This window comes from Calonectris borealis, chromosome 1 (assembly GCF_964195595.1).
Source record: "Calonectris borealis chromosome 1, bCalBor7.hap1.2, whole genome shotgun sequence".
NCBI lineage: Eukaryota > Metazoa > Chordata > Aves > Procellariiformes > Procellariidae > Calonectris > Calonectris borealis.
Window position 1 is genome coordinate 95,047,513 of NC_134312.1, and position 20,452 is coordinate 95,067,964.

Consider the following 20,452-nt stretch of genomic DNA (forward strand, 5'->3'; position numbering starts at 1 on the left):
CAGCCATTAACAATACAAATCAGCTCTATCTTCCTTTAAACACATATTTAATGATCATTAGAAAATCTATTTGTTTGTAATATGAAGAGATGTTAATCAACACTTGATTCATTGAGGAAAGACAACCCAAAAGAAACCCTGAATATTCAAGCACAACAAAATAACAATGTATTTACCAGGTTTTGTGTGTGGTACACCTGGACTTGGTGATGCTCTGGGCTTGGAAGAGACTCGACGACTTTCTTTTGGACCTGTGAAGATGAGCAAAGTTTTGAACACGTTATTGAGGACGAGGATTCAAGATAAGTCTTTTGATTTTTCTGACAGGAGATTCCTTTTCTGCAAAGAAATTTTTTAGGAAGTATTTTTTCCATTCGAAAATAATCACAAAGAGATCTCCTGTCAATGCAATCGATGTTACGTTAGTGCAGAAACGAAAGACAAAGTGACTGTTACAGTGCAATGTTGGATTAACTCTCCACTCCTCTCAGCTCTATCAAACAGAGCTTTCTACTGAGTAAACTGCTGTAGTTCTAACAGTTCCCCTAGTTGTGCTTCTCAAGTGTTTAATATTCCAAAAATCTACTGCTCATTTAAATCAACTTTACGTTAAAAAAAAGTCTTCAGCAAAGCAGTCAAAGCAGAAGAAACGTGACAATTTACCACTAATTTTCAAATGCACAGAACTACTTCCAAAATTTTGGGAACAGGAAAGTACTGTAATTTTACACTTGTAAATGAGTAACTAGAAAATACAAATACCTCTGTTACATTGTATGGAAATTAAGACACAAATTTTCCTATGTGCAAGGGCTAAAGATGAGTGTTAACCCCCACATCCCTCCCATTATACGTTATTGACATATATAAATATCTAGCTGATTATCTTGTTCCATGACAGCTGTATAGCAAAATTTGATTATGACAGTAAAACACAGCCTATTCAATAAGTATCTGTGTACCTTCAGAGAACTCGTCAATTTTGACAATTTTCAAACTGATAAAACTCTCATGCACTAAAGGGCAAAATATTGATAACTTACTTGCTCTAGTTGGAGGAACACGTGGACTGGGTGATGTTTTAGGTTTGGAAGGCCCATGACGTGTATCTTTAGGAGCTGAAAGAAAGAAACTAGGTTACACCGTACTAAAATTTTCTGAGGTGTCAGTGTCCACTACCACCCATAACAGTCAACAAAAGCAGAGCAAAGATTTGAACAAAACATATACTATGGAAGTGATGCAAGAGAGAAGGGTTTTTTGGAACAAAATCAGGCTACAGAGAAAAGAAATTATCTTCTGTGACATATCATCAACTAAGCGTGTGAGGACTTAAATAAAAGAAGAAAACAAAATAAGTAGCTTCGAATACAAAGACACCACTTGTCTGTAATGGAGGTTGTACTGGAATGATTCGCAGTACCAGATTCAAATGATAAAAATGCCTTAGTCAAATGGATCTGCCTCAAGGAATCATATGATCCAAAGATCACTGAAGTGATTCTGTTCTGACAGTGGAATTGAGGTTTGAGGGAAACAGAATTATTTTTCAGACCTCTATGAAGGACTGAATTTCATTTAGTAAAACTGGAGGGGAAGGGAAGCAGAGAAAGGAAACCTGCAGCATGCAGCTCTGCTCACCCAAACCATATGACTAACTAGAACAGTGCCACCTCTACAGTATGACTGAGAACATGTAAATTAGAATCCTGTTCTGATCTGCCCTCTGCCTCTTATCATTAAATATTGAAGAAAATTGCCTTATGTTATGTGCATAACAACTTGAAAGGCACAAGGATCCTTCTCAATCATTTGGCAGAAAATAAGAAAAGAGACAGAGAATCTTGACTGTTAAATTATTAAGGCACATAAAAAGAAAGGTAATAAATTTTTGCAGGTCTACTCTTAATGATTTGTGTTGAAGAGGAAAGACAACATTACTGTTCAAGTAAGAAAGGATCATTACCTATTGTTGACCTCGGTTTCTCAGTTCTAAACGTAATTGGTTCGAGAACTGCATTAGCATGATAAAAAACAAAAACAAGTATTACAAAGAACAATCAAAACATTACAATCACTACCTCCACGATGATCCTACCATCCCTGCTACAGCCAATGACAGATGGTCACTCCTCCTTGAAACTCAACACATGTCAGAGTATTATACCGCTCAGAATTGCCTCCAGTTCAAGGCAATAGCTCTAACACAGAACAGAGCCCAAATATAAATCTGAAGCTTCTGTAATAAGCCACAAAGAAGGTTTTTCACCTTCAACTTTGTATACTTTCCTGACTTATTTCAAGGTTTTGATTCAAACAATAGGAGCAGACTTACTGGGGGAAAAAAGAACCTTAGTTGTCATCTTTCTGCCCATTTCTCCAGCAGCACCATCTAATACTGCATACACTTTGGATACCCATACTCGGTCTGGCTGGGATGGAGTTTATTTTCTTCATAGCAGCCCCTGTGGTACTCTGCTTTAGATTCATGACCAAGACAGCGTTGGTAACACACCAATGTTTTAGCTATTGCTGAATCGTGCTTGTTACAGCACCAAGGACGACTTTGTTTTTCACTCTGCCCCAAGTAAGTAGGCTGGGGGTGAGCAAAATGCTAGGAGGGGACACAGCTGTGACAGCTGAACCACATTGACCAAAGGGATATTCCACCTCATATAACGTCATGCTTAGCAACAAAACTGGGGGGTAGTCTTTCAAAGGATCCATTGCTCCTCGACTGGCATTGGTCTGCTAGCGGGATGTGGTGAGTGGTTGCCTTTGTGTCACTTGTTTTTTTCCCCTCTTTTTATCCTTCGCTTGTTAAACTGTCTTTATCTTGAACTATGATTTTTTTCTCTCTTTTGCTCTTCTGATTGATTCTCTCCCCCAACCCACTGCAGGGTGGAATGAGCAAGTGGCTAGTGGGTGCTTAGTTGCTGGCTGGGGTCAACCCACCACAGTACCTCATGCAATCGCTAGTGTGAGTTGTATAACTTTCTTCCTCCACCCTTAATTAGCCGAGGGTTGTATATTGCTCTATACCAAGCTGTGTAAACAACATTATAGAAAGTATTACACATTCGTAAATCTCTGGACAACACAAGAGCTGAGCAAAAGTGAACTGAAAAGTATAAATGAATGATTGTGCCTGGGAAAGAAAAAACAAGTGCACAATTTGAGAAATACAGAAAAAAAACCTTCCTTTTTTCAATGACATCCCTCCTTTTCACCTTCACTTTCTCAAAACCCAAGCAAATTCACACAGAAAAGACCTATTTTCACTGACAACTGCACAGAAAATGCCCACTGTTGCAGTGACTTAAAATGTAGAAAAGAACTGAAGGTAAAGATTTTAAACTTACCAGGTTGCTTATAAATTCCACATGTCGTGACATGTGATACTCGATTTTATCCCTCAAGAAATCCTCCAACATATACGCCCAAGGGATACATATAAATCTGAAGCTCCACTGATAACAGTAGAATTCATAAGACACATATATCAGTATGGTAAGAAGAAGAAACAATGTACTTACCAGGTTTGGTTTGTGGCACCTCTGAACTTGGTGATGTTCTAGGTTTGGAAGGAACACGCTGTGTTTCTTTTGGAACTGAAATAAAAAAAAAAAATGCAACTATTAAAATCTTTCAAGAACTGACAGAAAGCATAATATTAAAAAAGAACACATGCCTTTGGGACCCTCTGGAAACACAAAAATCTTGTATGAGTAATGGAGAAGCATGAATGTCTGCTACACAATGAAATAGTGCTAATGGGGAACCTCTGTAACAGGATAACATAAAGCAAGGTCAGTATGGATGGACTAGTATAAAAGATGAAGCAGCACATGACAGAAGCTGAGTCAAAGGTGGATTGACATCAGACACGTAGTCAAAGGTAGATTGTGATGCTTCCATCCTCTTTACAGAACACATTTGTGTGAGAAAAACCAAACAAGATGATTATGAATTGTTAGTGTAAAATCACAAAAAAACTTACAGAAGGACTAAATTTAATAGTAAAAAATTATGACGGTGGAGTATAAAGATGTACTTGTGATGCTTGGTGTATACTGAGAAAAAAGCTAAATGTGATGATCCCTGTAGGTAAAACTGTTACCTATTGTTGCTTTTAGTTGATCAGTTCTAAGTGTTATAGATTCCACAACTGTATGAGAAACAAAACATAGAAGCTATTATGAAAATTGAAGAAAATAATTCCACTACAATTAGTATTACTTGTCTAGTAACTGCATTTTGAATTATATACTATGTATACTGCCTCATACAAAACCTGTTATGTTAAATGAGGTCTCTGAGAAAGCAGTGTAAGCTGAAACATAATGGGAGCTTAGTTCTCCCATAGGCTTCAATGAGATATCCAAATACGTATCACTCCCTTATTCAGAAAATGGCTTTTTAGGGACACAAATCTCTTCCATTTGTGGTGTATTTCAAATGCAGTTTATATATACAATTGGAATCACAGACCACTTGCTTGTTTTCTGGATGTTATATTATTAAAGAGCATTACGGTGTATTGCATTGCATGATCACATACTTCAGCTCTAAACCGGTATGGATGTAAAATAAAACTGGCTGTTTAAGGGGCATAAGGATGTGAAATTAATGCTATTTTCTTGCATTTCCCACATTAAAAACAGAGGCACAATAGAAATGGTATCCCTCTCTGCATCAATTCTTCTGTATGAGTGACAATAAAAAAAAAAGTCTTTGGATCTTTTAAGACAATCACAAGGTAAGTGGATGACACTGTAAAAAAAGTTCTGTATATTACAGATTCTTGAAGAAACAGTAACTTTAAAAAAAAAAAAACAACACAACAAAAAAAACCCCACAGAACAGTACAAACCTGTAACATTTGTGTGACAAAACCATTTTTTGAGAAGGCCAGACTACCATAATAATAAAAAACAGCCACAGAGGTAAAAACTGAGTTTATGAGAAGTTGCATTTTAAGTTGTAGTTTGTTTTACAATGTTTTACAATCAGCTGCCATGGTTAAAAAATTATGAAAGAACAAGGATTTTGACTGTTTTCTACATGAGGAAATCATATTTAATAGATAACATCAGCTTTCAAAAATATTGTTCCACGTCTACAATTTAAAGATCTTCAGTGAAGTGATTATCATGAAATTTTTCACATTTACCAGAAGATAATATATGTTAATATTTGATACCCTTGTAATTTTCTGTTGATATTGCCAACTGGATAGCAGAGGACAGAGAGTAATTTTTTTCTGCCTACCACTGAATTCAGCTGCACTCACATTTAATGACATAGTATAGAAATCCAGTATTTTGGAATACGGCATAAATGATCATTAATGCTAATAAATATTAAAATTTATAAACAAATAGTAACTATGCACTGGGTAATTTACTCATTTATACAGAAAATAATAATGTCATGAAATTATGTAATTGTGACTTAAAGGGGAAATATATTTATTCTAACAATGCAAAGCAATGTGGGAAAGAATTGTACCACCTAAATAGCCATAATACATGCTTTAATTGCTAGGTATTTGCTTTAGTTACCACTGTAATCTGAGTTTAACAACAATATTCTCATCCTGCTGCCATGAAGTAGCAGAGGTTTATTCTTCTGCATGATGAAAAATACCTAGTGAATGCTACTACTTCTGAAAACTGCAAATAAATCACTGAACACACAGCAGAACAGAACCCCATTATGTTTTAACTGGCTTAGATAACTAAATAGCTGCTCAGAAATACGTTTCAATCCAATATAAACTGTATTAGCAATAATCACACAAAGCAGTTTACCATCTTTGGCCTGTGGGATATGAGGTTTGGGTGAGGTTTTAGGTTTAGAAGGAATACGCTGAGTCTCCTTTGGAGCTGGAAGAGAAAATGTGGGTAACAAGTTGGTTAAATTGCACAGCACTTAAGTGTCTGATATCAAGTTGAACACACAAACACAGAAACCTCACACCTGCAACAGAGAAAAAAAGTCTCTTTATATGAAGTAGGAAAGAAAGTCAGGTAATACTCTCCCTGTGTTTACAACAATCTAAGCAAGAGAGTGGAATTTTAGTCATTTTTGAAGCTCAAGTTTTATTTTTTTAAATAAAAAGCTGGGGCAAGCACAGGCAAGCATAATTACAAGAAAGGTGATTCAGAGCTGCCAACATCATTTTCTTAAAAACTCCCTTTAAAAAAAGGAGACGTTCCAACTGTGAAGAGACCAATATGCCCAACTGTCATGAGTGACAAACAACAGAATTACCTAGAAGAAAAATGAAGTTTAATGAAACAATCCTAAGGCATAAGGTGATTAACTTCAGTGATGCTTTCTGTGATGAAAAAGCAAACACAACAGATTGCGAAGGAAATATCATTACTTATCGTTGACCTTGGTGGTTCAATTCTAAGTGTAATAGGTTCCAAGACTGCAACAGAAACAGTGTGACAGAGTAAATATGGAGCGTAGTCCAAAAAACTTACAATTACTCCACTGGTAAGTATAAAAGCAAGTGCTAATACTACACCACAGTAATGCGGATCTTCAAATTAACATTTACTTTTTAAAACCATGGACAATTAAACTTCCTAATAATATAGGTTCAATAAGAAAAATATAATTGCACAAACTTGATGGCAATGGAACAAAAAATATGTTAATAGAAATCAGTAAATCCTAGAACAAGCAAGGGAAGAGATCACACAGCTTAACTCAGAGACAGCAAGGGACTCTTGATATACAAAAATGTCAGGTATCCCCAAACTGAAGTCTGCTACTACTTGAAAGTGGCATGCTGACCATGACAAAACAGTTGAATTTTTCCTCTAAGGTGAGCAGTCAAACAGAGGACTAAAAGGCTGCTATGGGTACAGCTATATAATTATCTGAAAAAACTTATTTTGATAAAGCCTCTTAGTTTTTTCTCATTATATCCTCTTATAATTTGGATCACAAAACCAATACATCATGTCCTTTTTTTCCTCCTCACAAACTATGCCAAATTGGGGGGAAAAAAAAAGGAAAAAAAAAAAAATCACAATCCTAAATTACAACACGGCACAATCTATAAAAATTTCCTGGCAGAACAAATTCTCCCTTCTCACGGCAGTAACAGCTAAAGTAACATATAACATACAGACATACTCACCTAAAGATAGAACCTTTTCTATAACCTGTACTCATCTCCCAAACTCCTTTATACACCTACCTATTTTAAAAATGGGATTTACAATAAATAAAACTATAAAACTTTGTTTGCAATTGATGCTTTTGATACTACAGTATTTCTTACACTGCTATTAACATTCACAGTATAATATAGCCTAGTATTAATATTGCTGCAAATGAGGAAAAAAGCGAAAACAAACAGCATTAACTTCTTTCTGTCGACAATGGCCACATACTGTATAGAAAAATTAAACTAGTTACTAATCTTTCTAATGTGCTCACTACATATCCCTGGCTTGCAATGACTTTGCCATTATTCAAGCTCATCAATTACCTTCAGAATTCAAATTAAAAATCTTTTTCTATAAACCACTCATTTCTATTTTCAGGTTGCCTTTGGAAAATCAGTGAGTTCTTGAAAATAAAAAAAATTTCAGATACTCAGAGTAAAATTAAAGTCTTTGTTAGGTCTGCAAATTGCTTTCTGAAGCAATTTGGTTTCTCTTTGTATAAACATTATCCCAAAATAATGAATGACTTCCTTCTCCCCTCCTCCAGAAAAAAAAGTTTTTCACTTTTTTTACTTTCTGCACTAATAGCAAGCCTCAAAGTACACAATTTCAAAAGAAGTGCCCTATCAGATTTAGCTTGAGGTGTTTCGGTCTTAGCAGATTATTTGGTCTTCAAATGTGTGGATTGTGATTTCGGATACTGGAAAAAACTTGGTTTGTAAAAACCAGTATTTAAGCTAAAAGTAAATGGTGTCCCATAGAAGAATCACATTCACATTCAGCAATGAAGAAATGAAGTCTAGGAAATGACCTTCAGTTCGTATCAATGAATAAACACAGAAAAAAAATGGTGCTATGGGTTTAATGCATAAAATGTTCTTGGATATGGGCAAAAAAAGCAGACAGAGCCTTTGAAGAAAGGGATAATCAAATGTTCTTCTGCAGCAAAATTAGCTTCTAAGAGTTTAGCCAAAAGCCAAAGAAAAGAGAGCTAAGAAACGATGCTAAGAAAACATTGTTATCCAATGTTGCCCTTGGTAAATCAAGGTCATTTCAGAATACTTTATGGAGTAGAACTTGTTGGAGTTGGAAACAGTGAATTTAAGTGATTTGTTGTTAATTAACCAAAACAAATTGATTCTATTTAATCAAATAATTTAGCACAGACTTAAAGCCATCCTCATCCATACATATTATATGTGTAGTTGGCTTCATTCAGGTTTTAAAGACCAAAGCTATATACCTCTGAAAACGTCTTAAAGTGCTTCTCAGAATACAATCTGCACAGTAAATAAAAACAGTGACTCAAATCTTCCTTTGAAATAGATATAACATTTCAAAGGTCACTGCAAAGGACACCTTTGTTCTTAGTCTACATTAAAAACATATTTATTAAACACATCACTAAATATATATTCCCATACCAAAAAAGATAATTATCAGGTATTACTTTACATAAACTTTCCTCTTCACTAAAACTAGAATTACTTTATTTTCTTGAATTGAACACAGGTTTCCATGGATTAACTGAAAAGATGCAATATTTTCCATCAATTTGAGAAATTATCAAGCAATGCTCAGTTATGTGCAACAAAGAGCTCCCCCTTCTGCAGAAATTGTTCAGCAGTTTGTAGTTTTAAATGTGATTTTTAGATTAAGTATATTATTTTTATATTTCATAAAATTTTTATTATTGCAATAAGTCTTATTCTTTCTTTTTCTAATGTAATTGAGGCTTCTAATCAGATACCTTTGAAGTGATATCCTGTCCTTTAGAAGACAGTATCTCCATGCCAGAAACATGGAGAAATAATAAAGCACCAAGACTCTATTTCCATTTGTTGGGTTTGGACCACATATGAATAAGCGAGAAGCCTACAGGAAACTGTGTTTTCAACTGCACATATTATCAGACCACTGAAAAGAAAAATGACTAAAGATGACTTGTAATCATTACCCTCTGCAGTCTTTGGATGTTCATATGTGTAGGGACTCCTAGTAGTGACTGACACCGGAATGGTTGCTGCTGGAATAAAGAGAATTTTCTTGAGAGAAATACAGGTGCATCTATATCTATTTCTCAACTTCTGGTATGGCTCAGCTGCTCTTGCTTCCCAGTTAAAATCCGCCTCCTCCCCACTATTCAAATGGAAACACTGACTAAGTAATAAATTTACGGAATGTTCTTAAGCAACAGTAACTACCCTGTGCAGCTTTTGCTGCTCTTTGAAAACAAAGGTGCATTTATGCCACAGGAACACCACTGGCAGAGGAGCTTTCTGAGACTTCATCTTCCTGTTTTCCCGACAATTTTTTTTCCTCTTTACAGCTGTAGACCACGAAAAAGAAACAGTTCCAGAGAATTCTTTTTTCTTTGTTAAATCTTTCTATTAATTTTCCTGAGTTTCTTTGAGAGTGAAGCAAACATTAGATGTGAAAGATTTCAGGTGTAAATAACTGCAAAGTCACACAAAGTAAGGCTGAAGATCCCAGTAGGTTATCTAGTGCTACAGCACATTAGATAATCAAGTTAAAAATCTTCCCATCTCTCTCCAAAGCAATTAATTAGGTTTGAAAGGAAAGAGCTCCAAAGACTCTGAAAAAGATGAACTTTGAAGACAAAGTCGGTAGAATTGTTTAGTATTAGCATGACTTTACAATTGGAGTCCATTTTCATTCCCAAATACATCTACAATCATTAAGTAATCAACATGCTTATCCAGACCTTCACACTTTACTTCACTTGTTTCCTCTGCTTTGACTCTTCTCAGCCTATGTTTTATTACCTATACCACCTGGTGCTCTCTCTCTCTTTATCATGATACAGATTTTAATTAGGAAAGAAAAAATGATTTATGAATATTGTATAATGTACCTCAAACTTTATTTTTGGACATAATGACAAATTGTCATGTTGAAGTTCACAAACATTTTAAGGCTCACAAGTACCGTCATTTTGAGGAATTAATCTTAAAACTTTTAAATACCACAAAATCTGAGACCTAAAACTTCAAAACTCCGTCAGTTTAGATATGAAATTACTTTATTAATTTAAAAGCCTCTATTTTCTTGCATGAAAGTTTGTGATGAGGGGATTATATTTGGGGGGACTGTGTTTAAGTTTAAAAGACTGAATAAAGGAACTGACATATTTCATTCAGAATTTTAAATCTTCCCTCATTTATTTACTGGCTTTTTTTATAGTTAATGATTGATGTATTTGATACTATTGCAACTACTCTAAGAAAGCAAAATACTCCAAAATGTCTTCAAAACAAATCATTTGGGCAATTAAGTAAACTGGTTGCCCAGAGAGATTGTGGAGTCTCAATCCCTGGAGATATTAAAAAACTTTCTGGACATGGTCCTGGGCAACCGGCTCTAGGTGGCCCTGCTTGAGCAGGGGGTTGGACCAGTTGAACTCCAGAGGTCCCTTCCAACCTCAACCATTCTGTGATTCTGTGAAAGGACATAGCAATTACCCAGCATTGTCATAGGCTATTCTGTATGCAAAAAGACTTTAGGTTTGGAAGGAGAAGCTTTACTGGGAACTGAAAAGTTGAAAAAAATTCCGACGGAGAGCAATTGTGAAGTTTTCCTATGTTCTCTGGGAATCAGATCTCTAAAGTAACATCTGCTGGGTAGGTAAATCTCTCCTCGAGACAATCCCCTTTAAAGCCATACCATTGAAAATGATAATGCATGAAGTGGCTCACGTGAAGTGACAGCACTGTTCTTTTTAAAAAGAAAAAAAACATAAAAATCCAACTCAGCCACTGCAATCAGTTCTTGCTCCCAACCACAGGGCTCTGGTACTAGTTGGGGTCAAAAGGTGAAGAATGAGAATACCTAGAAGCAATTACGGAAAAATCATTCACTAGTAGGATCTCTTTGTTCTTTACCAAGTTCTTCTCTGAACTGCCACATGTGGAAGTACTGCTCTGTCATGACAAAGATTAGCAGGGAATTCTTACTTATTTAACAACTAGAGACTACTTTTCTACGCATGGCAGCACTGAGTACTGCATAACGTATCTGTGCCTCAGGACTACACTTTGCTCTAAATCCAAGCAGGGAAATCCAGTAAGAAGCATACTAACTTATAAGTTAAGTACTTTGCACATTCTTCCAGAACTAACCTAGGGCCATATATTCATTGCACCACATTTTTCTGATAAATCGTAAATCACTCAGATCTGTTTTTTCTTTTTCCCTGGTAAGGGAGAGAAGACTGTAAAAGGAAAAACTACATGTATGCACCAATCTAGCTAACATTACTCTGTCTTAACTTCAGTACTGTATTGAGACTACAGAAGTTTACGAATAGTAGGTGGTTGAGATCCTCCTCTACAAGAGATAAGTTCTGCCTATTTGTTATTAAAACAGTTCTGCAGTTCTCTTGCAGAAGTCTCATATCACACAAGTGAAAATGTATGGACACATTATGAAGAACTAGCATTTTGTACTAGAGGCACAAGAGAGTGCAAATTTATAATGCATCTACAGGGACTCAACAGGGGTTCATTACAAAGAGCTATTCTTGCACTTTTCTGGAAAGAAAATGTTGCAGTGCAGTTGGATGTATGGTAGAAAATTAATTATGATTTCCTTTCTGGAAAAATGAGGAACTTAGTATGTTTACATAGAGAGATTAATGCTAACAATAATACAAGTGAGTAAAATGGTTGGGCATGATGACATTGGCAAAAAGAACATTTTCTTCATGCAGGCAACAGACTCAATTACCCACGTATCAAGAAAAAGAATGCAGCTGCAAACTTTCACTAGAATGTACAGTTGGTTGGTTGGAAAAAATAAAAATTGTTTTGTTTCGTTTTTAAATGAAGTTTTTTGCTCCACTGCAAAAAGGCAAATAGTTTACCAGAAAGAGTACAAAAGTCTTATTAACAATGAGAGACAAGGAATTTCAACAATTTCAGGAATTCTGTTTGACTCAAAGTGGGTCATTAGTAAGTCAGTGATCAAGTATGAATTTGCACATATTCTTCATTATTTTGATTCACTGTTAAGCAAAGGTGACAACCACTTCATGGCACAAATTTCTAATTTAATCTGAACTCCCAAGTGACGCTGGAATACAGAGGAGATCCTGCTCTTTGAACATTTTGACACCCAAAAGCCAGGTTATCCCCATGCACTGCATATTTTATGCCTCAAATAATAATTTCTGAACAAGAATATCATCATTTGTCCCACCAGAACAGATGCCAAATTCACAAATACCTACTAACAGGAAGATCATTACAAGCTTAATTATGATTAAAAAGTGTTTCTAAGGAGTCCACCTGATCGATCAGTGAAACCACTAACAAAGAAAGGACAAACGAGAGGATTCAAATACAGAATCATGCCACCTTCTTTGTAGTTTGGAAACTTGTTGTATAGCCATTCGTTGTGGAAACCTCAATATAAGTGTTGATCTTGGCCATCCAAGGGTGTAAAACTATTTTATGCAACAGTTTCCAAATAAGTTGGTTTTTTTCTCTGTCATTTCAAAAAAACTGTGCAGGATTCAGGTCTATATTCAGACATAGGCATCTACAGCAGAGACAAATGTAATTGTTCTAGTAATACAATATTGGATTTCCTGCACTAAAAATGTTGTAGGAGCTGTAATCACCATGAAAAACTAATTATGCACACTATTTTGAGACAGTTCCAAGTCATAAATACCATTTAGTTAACAAGTTTCACAAAGAATTATTTGGTCTGAAGAGAGTAATTCTTTTTATGAGCAAAAAAATAATTCACAGAGAATCTGGAAAGAATTTAATAATATTGCTTGATCTCTTCCAGGATTAAGTAATATATTCTTACAATATACAATTATGCAATTTTAAGCATTCTAACTTCATTTTAAACCATGTGACACTAGTAATATTTTTGTAACTGTATTCACTTATTCTTCAGCTCCAGAAAATGCCAGGTGTCTTTTATTCTCTGACATACATCATAAACCAAATTCAACCCCGGTGTGAAGATGCAATTTCATTTGCCATCATAAAATATGCCTTTAACTAAATTCCAGAGCAAAATTTCACTCTTATTTCCACATTTCAGGTTAAGTCTACGTATGCATTAATGATCACTGAATCAATACAAATCCTATGGTTCTAGGTAAGATGCTATAACGATCAGCAAAGCAGCAGAATTTGCATTTTCTGGACACTGAGCTGAACTAAGTTGGAAAACTTGTCATTTTGAAATGAAAAGCAGGAAAACAATTTGTTTCAATGCCAGGCCATGCGACTTGGTAATTTGGGATATAAAAGTCAAAAATTTTCTTGCTTTGCATCAGATTTTTTTGATTCAATAGAAAAATAATGTTCCTCAAAGAGCACAGCTCCCCTCAGTGCCCATCTTTCTGATGATTAAATGCTGAGCTTCACACAGAATAAATTTAAACTAAAGTATACTACTTAAGCGATACGTTGTAACAAATGTTCGCTATGGAAGTTAGTTACCAGGTTTAGTTCGTGGCTTTTTGGGTCTGGCAGGTGGTTTAGGTTTAGATGCAGAAGGTGTGAGTTTTGCTTCTTTAGGAGCTGAAAGAAATATACCGGATTATAAGATTATCCTTTCCACTGTATCACATAAAAATCACATTCTTCAAGCCTGAAATGAAGCAATGAATGGCTACTGGGAACAAAAGCAAATGGCCAAATCAGATTTGCTGAGAAGGCTTCTCAAAAATCTTCCTAAGATTTCACTAGCCCAGCAAAATCCCTGCTTGTTCTTCACTGTAAAAGTCAGTAAGTAAATTTATGATATATAATTGTAGCTCGCAATCACATCAAAATGTTCCTCTCATTAAGTTAGCAAATTCATTTTTGTAAGATACCTAAGAGGTAAAATAATAATGCTGTTTATCATTCTGAACTCCAGGTCGATTTTAAACCATCAAAAGACACACGTAGACAAAATATGCAAAAATGTCCTCAATTTTCAACACTGCAAAGAAATTACTGCTAGGGAGCTAGAAAAACATGGAATCAATAATAAAAAAAGGAATTGCTTCATAACTGTAGTCATTGAATTGTGTTAATAAAATAGAAGTAGAGTCATCTAAATGGTAAAAATTAAGAGCAACCAGTCCTAGAAACTTTTTTCCCCTGAACATACATGGGCTGAAACTGTAATTAGCTAAATATGACTGTTAATCTGACATCAGATAAAGCTTAAGGTGAGTTTCAGATAGTATAGTCAATAATTTTGTTCATTCTTGTAAGCAGTGCAGTGAGACTGCTTTCCAAGAAAAATTTTCATAGCAATAGACACAGTGGAAAAGCATATGACATTTATAGAAAGAACAGAGTAGAATAAAACATATGAATTGACTGAGAAGTGTTTTTCAAGCCACAATGACATTCAGAAGGATTCATAAAAGAACAGTAGAATTAACATATCCACCTAGTGCCACAGGAATCCTTCACTGAGAGTTTTAGGATTAATGTTCACAAATTAACCTTGCACTTGGCCTTTCAATAGTATTTCCAATGGGTTTCTGATGATTTTCTGAGTGTAAAGTGTGTTGGTGTAGAAAAACTCCCAACAAAATGGAAGACAATCCTGATCCCCAAAATTTTACTGTACTATAGAACTAGTAAAACCGTATGAAAAAACCTCAAGTTTCTTTTCCTCCTAAGTTTCGAAAAACGTATTTCTGAATGCTTATTTGCTACCTTCTTTCCTCTCTCTGAGAAATGGATTAAACATAGATTAAACAAACAGAGTACAAACTGTGGTGTGGACTGCAAAGAAGAGTGACCAACAGCTACAGAAACATGTATTACCTAGTGTTGCTTTTGGTTGTTCAACAGTCTGAGAAGTTTTAGGCTCCAAAAGTGGTGGTTTAGGGGCTAGAAAAGAAAAATTCAGGTGTAATCGAACAGACCAGTAGATGTATCAGCAGTAAGCCAAAAGCATTATCATTCCAACAGTTCAGGGGGGTTGTTTGTTTTTAAATAGATTAGATAAGCATGCAACTAAGACCTACTCTTACGTATAACACCCAACTCTCCTTTTAGTTTTGTTTGTATGCTCGTGGGTATATGTGAGAGTCTGCTTCTGAGGCTCCTTCCCCATATTTATGTTCTCAGGACATTTTTAATCCATTGTTTGATTCAATCAATAAATAAATTTCTTTTATGTTATGGGAGAATAGCGAGAAAGGACAGATGAGGGCTTTGACTGAAGAAAAGACCGCAGTCCATAACAAATACCAGAGAATCTATACCAAAGAGGAAACTTCTAAATGCCAAAATCTTGCTGAAAATCTTAAATCAGAGCCTGCAGTCAATTGTAAGACATGTATAAGACATCAAAGGCAAGTCCTGTTTTTTACTGACCTGCCTGTTCATAAGATATGAGAACAGAAACATTTTAGGGCTTTAGTAATGCACACCATAATATTTATTGGTCCAATACCTGAATCAATAAAGGAGGAAAATTCATCTCCCTTAATCCCAAATCAGAAGAAAATGAGTACAGAGATCTATTTTTTGATCAAAAAGCAGAAAAGGAAAAGAGACATGACATGATGATAATATTCCCATGGTCAAAGAATGAATCTCGTGTATATGAAAGTTTCCCCTTCTACTTTGAGCAAGCTCTCCTATTTCCACTAAAATGGTAATTCTTTCCATTGAGTTCCCTGCAGGAGGACTTATTGATCATGAGTAGTACTTTATTTTCAATCAACAAACTGTTGTGACTAGCAAAGATGCCATCTTTGCCATAATATGTCTGTGTGAAAGTGGGAGATGGGGACGGGCAAAAGAGATTATAGAAATGATAATCATATATATTGTTTATACAAGTGATATAAAAAAACCTTGTGCCACCCAGAAGAAGATTTTTCCCTTCCAGTCCCTTAAAAATCTTACAAAACTACAGGACTTGTTTATATTTTTATCACCGCACCCAAATGTGTAAAACTGATGAGCTTAACTCTCATTCCTTCTGTTAGGCAACATCAAATGACTGATTTTAGAATGATAAATTAGTCAAGATGCTCATGTATTGCATAGCTCCTGTCCTTTTTAGGAAGTTTTGCTTACGTATTTTTAGTGAACATATGTCTCTGCATATTGACTTATAAAAATGGTGTGCACAATTACCAGGTTTCACATGTTGTACTTCTGGGGTAGCAGATGGTTTCAGTTTAGAAGGAATATGTGGTATTTCTTTTGGAGCTGAAAGAAAGAGCTCAGTTTGCAATCACAAATTGTTTAACAAGGGTTTCCCACAACAAACAGCACATGCCACAAGTTTATATTGAAGAAAAGACAACTTAGTATGGAATGTCAAAGCCATCTGATGAATCAGTTTAAAGTGTGGAATGGAGATGATATTGAAATGCTGTGCCTTGATCAGAAATAGATTCTATGTCTCCAAAACAATTAAAATTTGCACTATGAAAGCTCTACATATCAGAGACAAAGGCAACACATGCGTGTGCTGAGAGTGAAAGAGAGAGACAATACACTTTAATAAAAGGTTGGTGGACTTTTTCATGCAAAAGGCAAGTTTTACTTCTCTGAGGACAGTAAAACCATCCTGAACTATGTTCTCATACAGAGATATATCAAGAAGAATCAGTCTAATGACAATGGAAGAACAAGACTATAACCATGAAAAAGAATAATGATTACGCATGTGAAATGATATGCTGGAAGAAATGCATTCATATGGGATGAAGTGCTCAAAACAAACACAGAGTTTTTCACTGGGTGAAAACAACAACATTACCTAATATTACCCTTGGCCCTTGAAAAGGATGAGAAGTTTTAGGTGTGAAAGATTCCAGAATGGATTCACTTGTTGCTGTTGGAAGAAATGGTGACAGTCATAAGAAAGCAAAGAGCTAATGGAAGAAACTCTTCCTTCATAAGCAAAAACAAATTTGTTTTTACAAGAACAACAAATATTTCACTAATGTTTGGACACTTATGAGTTTAGTATGCATTAGAGAGAAATTCAGTCTTTTGAACTGCACAGAGCTTCAGTGACTATAAATCATCGCATTTGTGATGTGCAGAAATTCTGGATGTTCATTTCCTCCTGCCTTCATTGCAACTGGTCTGGATCTCAACCACTGCCAAGTAAGATTTTAAGTTGAACATTTGGACATTTTGAATTTTAGTCCATTACTTAGGAAGATGGTATGGTGTAAAATGTAGGAATTTAATGAAGACGACATGTTGAACAATCAATTAGTCAGACATTAAAACCATACAAAATTTGGAGTAGAAAGCTGACAACTGATCCAACTATGTTTTCAGTCCAGAAGCATCGAGTGCCTGCGACTGTTAACCAATTTCATGCCGTTAAGGATACACTTTCCTTAGTATTTTTAACAAGGCTACAGCAGTAGAATGCAGTCTACAGCATACATCACAGTATTTTCATCAGCACTACTGGACAATAAATACTGTTTTCTCAATTATCTATGTGGCATATTTTTCAAAATACTGAAGGAGAATCACATGAATATGAGTTGCCATATGCATTTTAACTGTGAGAAAGCACCAATTTCAACCATTAACAGCCATCTAAATTCAAAATTCAGGTATTAGAGTCTAATCCAAATGTGCACTGAAAGAGAAGATTACCAATGTATTCATTTCAGTGAGTCTTAGAGCATGGTTTGAGCTACTGAATTAAGAACTAGATAGAGGTTATTGTACCTGGTCCAGCATCTGCTATTTCAGGCTTACTAGGTGTCACAGGGCTTGAAAGAACAGGCTGAATATCACTGAAAGCTATAAAAAAAACAGGTCACAGTATCTATCATTATTAATTCTACACATAGCTTTTTTTGTTTTGTAAGAAGAAACAAAAAATGTTAAAGGTTATAACATACCTAATTTGCAATGCAGAGGTCCACCCACAATAAGCATGCCTTACCTTGATAATGGAGCAATGCTGGTTTACAGTGGGAGCTGAAGCTAGTGGTTAAAATGACAACTGAAACTAAAGTGTCAGCCAACTAAAGCTAATATTACTTTAGATAGCATGGTCCATGTAGTTTAAAGCAACCCAGAAAATATAAAGGTAAAAGAACTTCCAACACCATGGTTATAAGCATAAAGCACTCTAAAAAAGGCAGAAAAAATATAATCTACAAAACTAAAAACCACTGCAAATATATTTCTGTAAAAAAGACTGTCTTAATTCTATTCAGTGCTTTGTTTTCTGTCAAGATTTTGTTAGTGAATTTTAATGTCGTATAATCTGTGTACATATATACGCTTATAAAACAAGGGTAAAATAAAGTAAAAAAATCACTGAACAGTAAGTAGTGAGAAAGAAGCTTACTGTGCTGGCATAAACAATATAGAGCATATAAATGTGTGTATCCATCTATCTGAGAGTATAACAATTAAGCTTGAAAGAAAAAAACAAGTTATTTTAAGATTCTTATTAAGCTTTAGGCACTATTATTGTTGTTATTATTATTATTATTGTTATTATTAAACCAAGCTTACTTCTTTTAAGTATATCTCAAAATAGCCCTAGTAGCTTTTTGGGAGACAAATGTAAGATCAGAAACACTATCGGATGAGTTTCTCAGCGGCAAGCACAAGTCGTCTTGCCTCATGTGAAAAAGGGTACTTTGTCTACGCTGATGATCATGACTCAAGCAGAAGATAAGTGTGGCAGATGACCAAAATATCTGGGATGAATAGGATTTCCAAAATTGCTATCGAAACACCAAAAGTGGTTTAACTGAAAAGCTAATGCATTACTATTACCCATAGTTGTTGTTAGCACATGAGGTGTTCTGGAAAGTGGAGGCATAGACTTTTCCAGGTCGGCTGAACTTGTAACTGCAGAAAAACGTAAATAACCCTGAGAGATAGATTCATATTGGTGCAGAAATAGGGAGGGGGTGTATTTGGAAAAATCAGAAAAAATAATATTACTTTACATTGCTTTGCAAGATGCCAACACCACTATAATACAGTTTCACAAGATTTCCAGCTTGAAAAGAAATGAACAAAACCCCAAAGTCACAACGCACCTAACAGACACACCCTAACAGAAGCTGCAGTCCCCCTAAAAGCAGACTTATCAACAGGCGTCAATTGATCTGTGCACATGTAACATGAAAAAACCTGTGCTTTTGACATCATCTACATCTGTAGAGAGACCTACATACTTAAAATACGTGCTAATACGAATTTCTACAACCAGGTATTTCTATTGCCAACGCTCTGCTTGTTTCAGTTCAACAGATGCCAGTATTTTGAGTTATAGGTTTTAATACAGTACACATCATGTAATTTGTCATTTAAATTAAATTATGATATTTTATCTAATTGACATAACATAAATTAACACAACTTTTGTGACATACTGAAGAGCCAGAAGGTGAGGCAGAAAATTCAAAAAAATACTGTTAAAATATTGACTGTCAGGTTTAGGATAATTTTCCTTCTCATCTCTCACACATTCATACCTTTGCTATGAATACAAATTTAATCTTGGACAGCTATGACCCCAGTAAGAAAAGTTCCAACATAACATAACATAACTTGAAAAAAAAAGCTTAGTAATGAAGAAAACTGCAAAAAAAAAGTGTATAGTATGACCAACAAAAAATCACCCAAGGTAAAATGTCCCAATCAAGAATATATCTTTATATATATGAACTGATAATGACTCCATCTAGCTAGTGGTCCAACAGATTAAAACCACCCAAAACAATATTGATTCCTGTAGGTTTTTTTATTTGATTCTATGCCACAGAATATCATCATGTAGTTACAGAGCCTGACTACCAAACACTGCAGACAAAATTCCTTTTCAGACAACACCAAGCAATCAGAGCAAACTGCCTGTAAATGTAACATCCTTGATGCAAAACCATATCCTAAGCTATGGAAGTATCATAAACACAATTTACCAGTCTCTATTTTTGATATTTCTGCAGATGCAGATGTTTGGGACGGGAAAGTAATATGGTGAGAGTCCAGTGAAGCTGGAAAACAAAGCAAAACAAAACATTCTTTTTGGCATCATCTGAATCTATAGACTGAACAGGTTTCAACCCATGACTAAGGAACTAGCGACTTCAGACAAGAAAAAAACTCAAATGCACATGGAATGGATTTTGTAATGTGAATGTGTGAAGATGCACTGATGATGAAGATGCAAATGATGAAGAAGCTGTTGCAAGAAATAGGAAGAAATATTCAAAGACATCAGACAATATGACGGAAAAATAAGAAAAAAGA

The 20,452-nt window shown here is 35.1% G+C and overlaps 1 protein-coding gene across 1 annotated transcript in view; it reads right to left on the reverse strand.

Annotated features, from left to right (window-relative positions):
* ABI3BP (ABI family member 3 binding protein) overlaps nucleotides 1–20,452 on the reverse strand; it is a 169,444-nt gene that overhangs the window by 52,432 nt on the left and 96,560 nt on the right. The window contains 15 exon segments of the mRNA XM_075168065.1: nucleotides 177–251; nucleotides 1,044–1,118; nucleotides 1,967–2,014; nucleotides 3,537–3,611; nucleotides 4,121–4,168; nucleotides 5,814–5,888; nucleotides 6,392–6,439; nucleotides 9,148–9,216; nucleotides 13,676–13,756; nucleotides 15,005–15,070; nucleotides 16,331–16,405; nucleotides 16,962–17,036; nucleotides 17,900–17,974; nucleotides 18,968–19,042; nucleotides 20,122–20,196. Coding sequence (XP_075024166.1) covers nucleotides 177–251; nucleotides 1,044–1,118; nucleotides 1,967–2,014; nucleotides 3,537–3,611; nucleotides 4,121–4,168; nucleotides 5,814–5,888; nucleotides 6,392–6,439; nucleotides 9,148–9,216; nucleotides 13,676–13,756; nucleotides 15,005–15,070; nucleotides 16,331–16,405; nucleotides 16,962–17,036; nucleotides 17,900–17,974; nucleotides 18,968–19,042; nucleotides 20,122–20,196 — 1,035 coding nt within the window.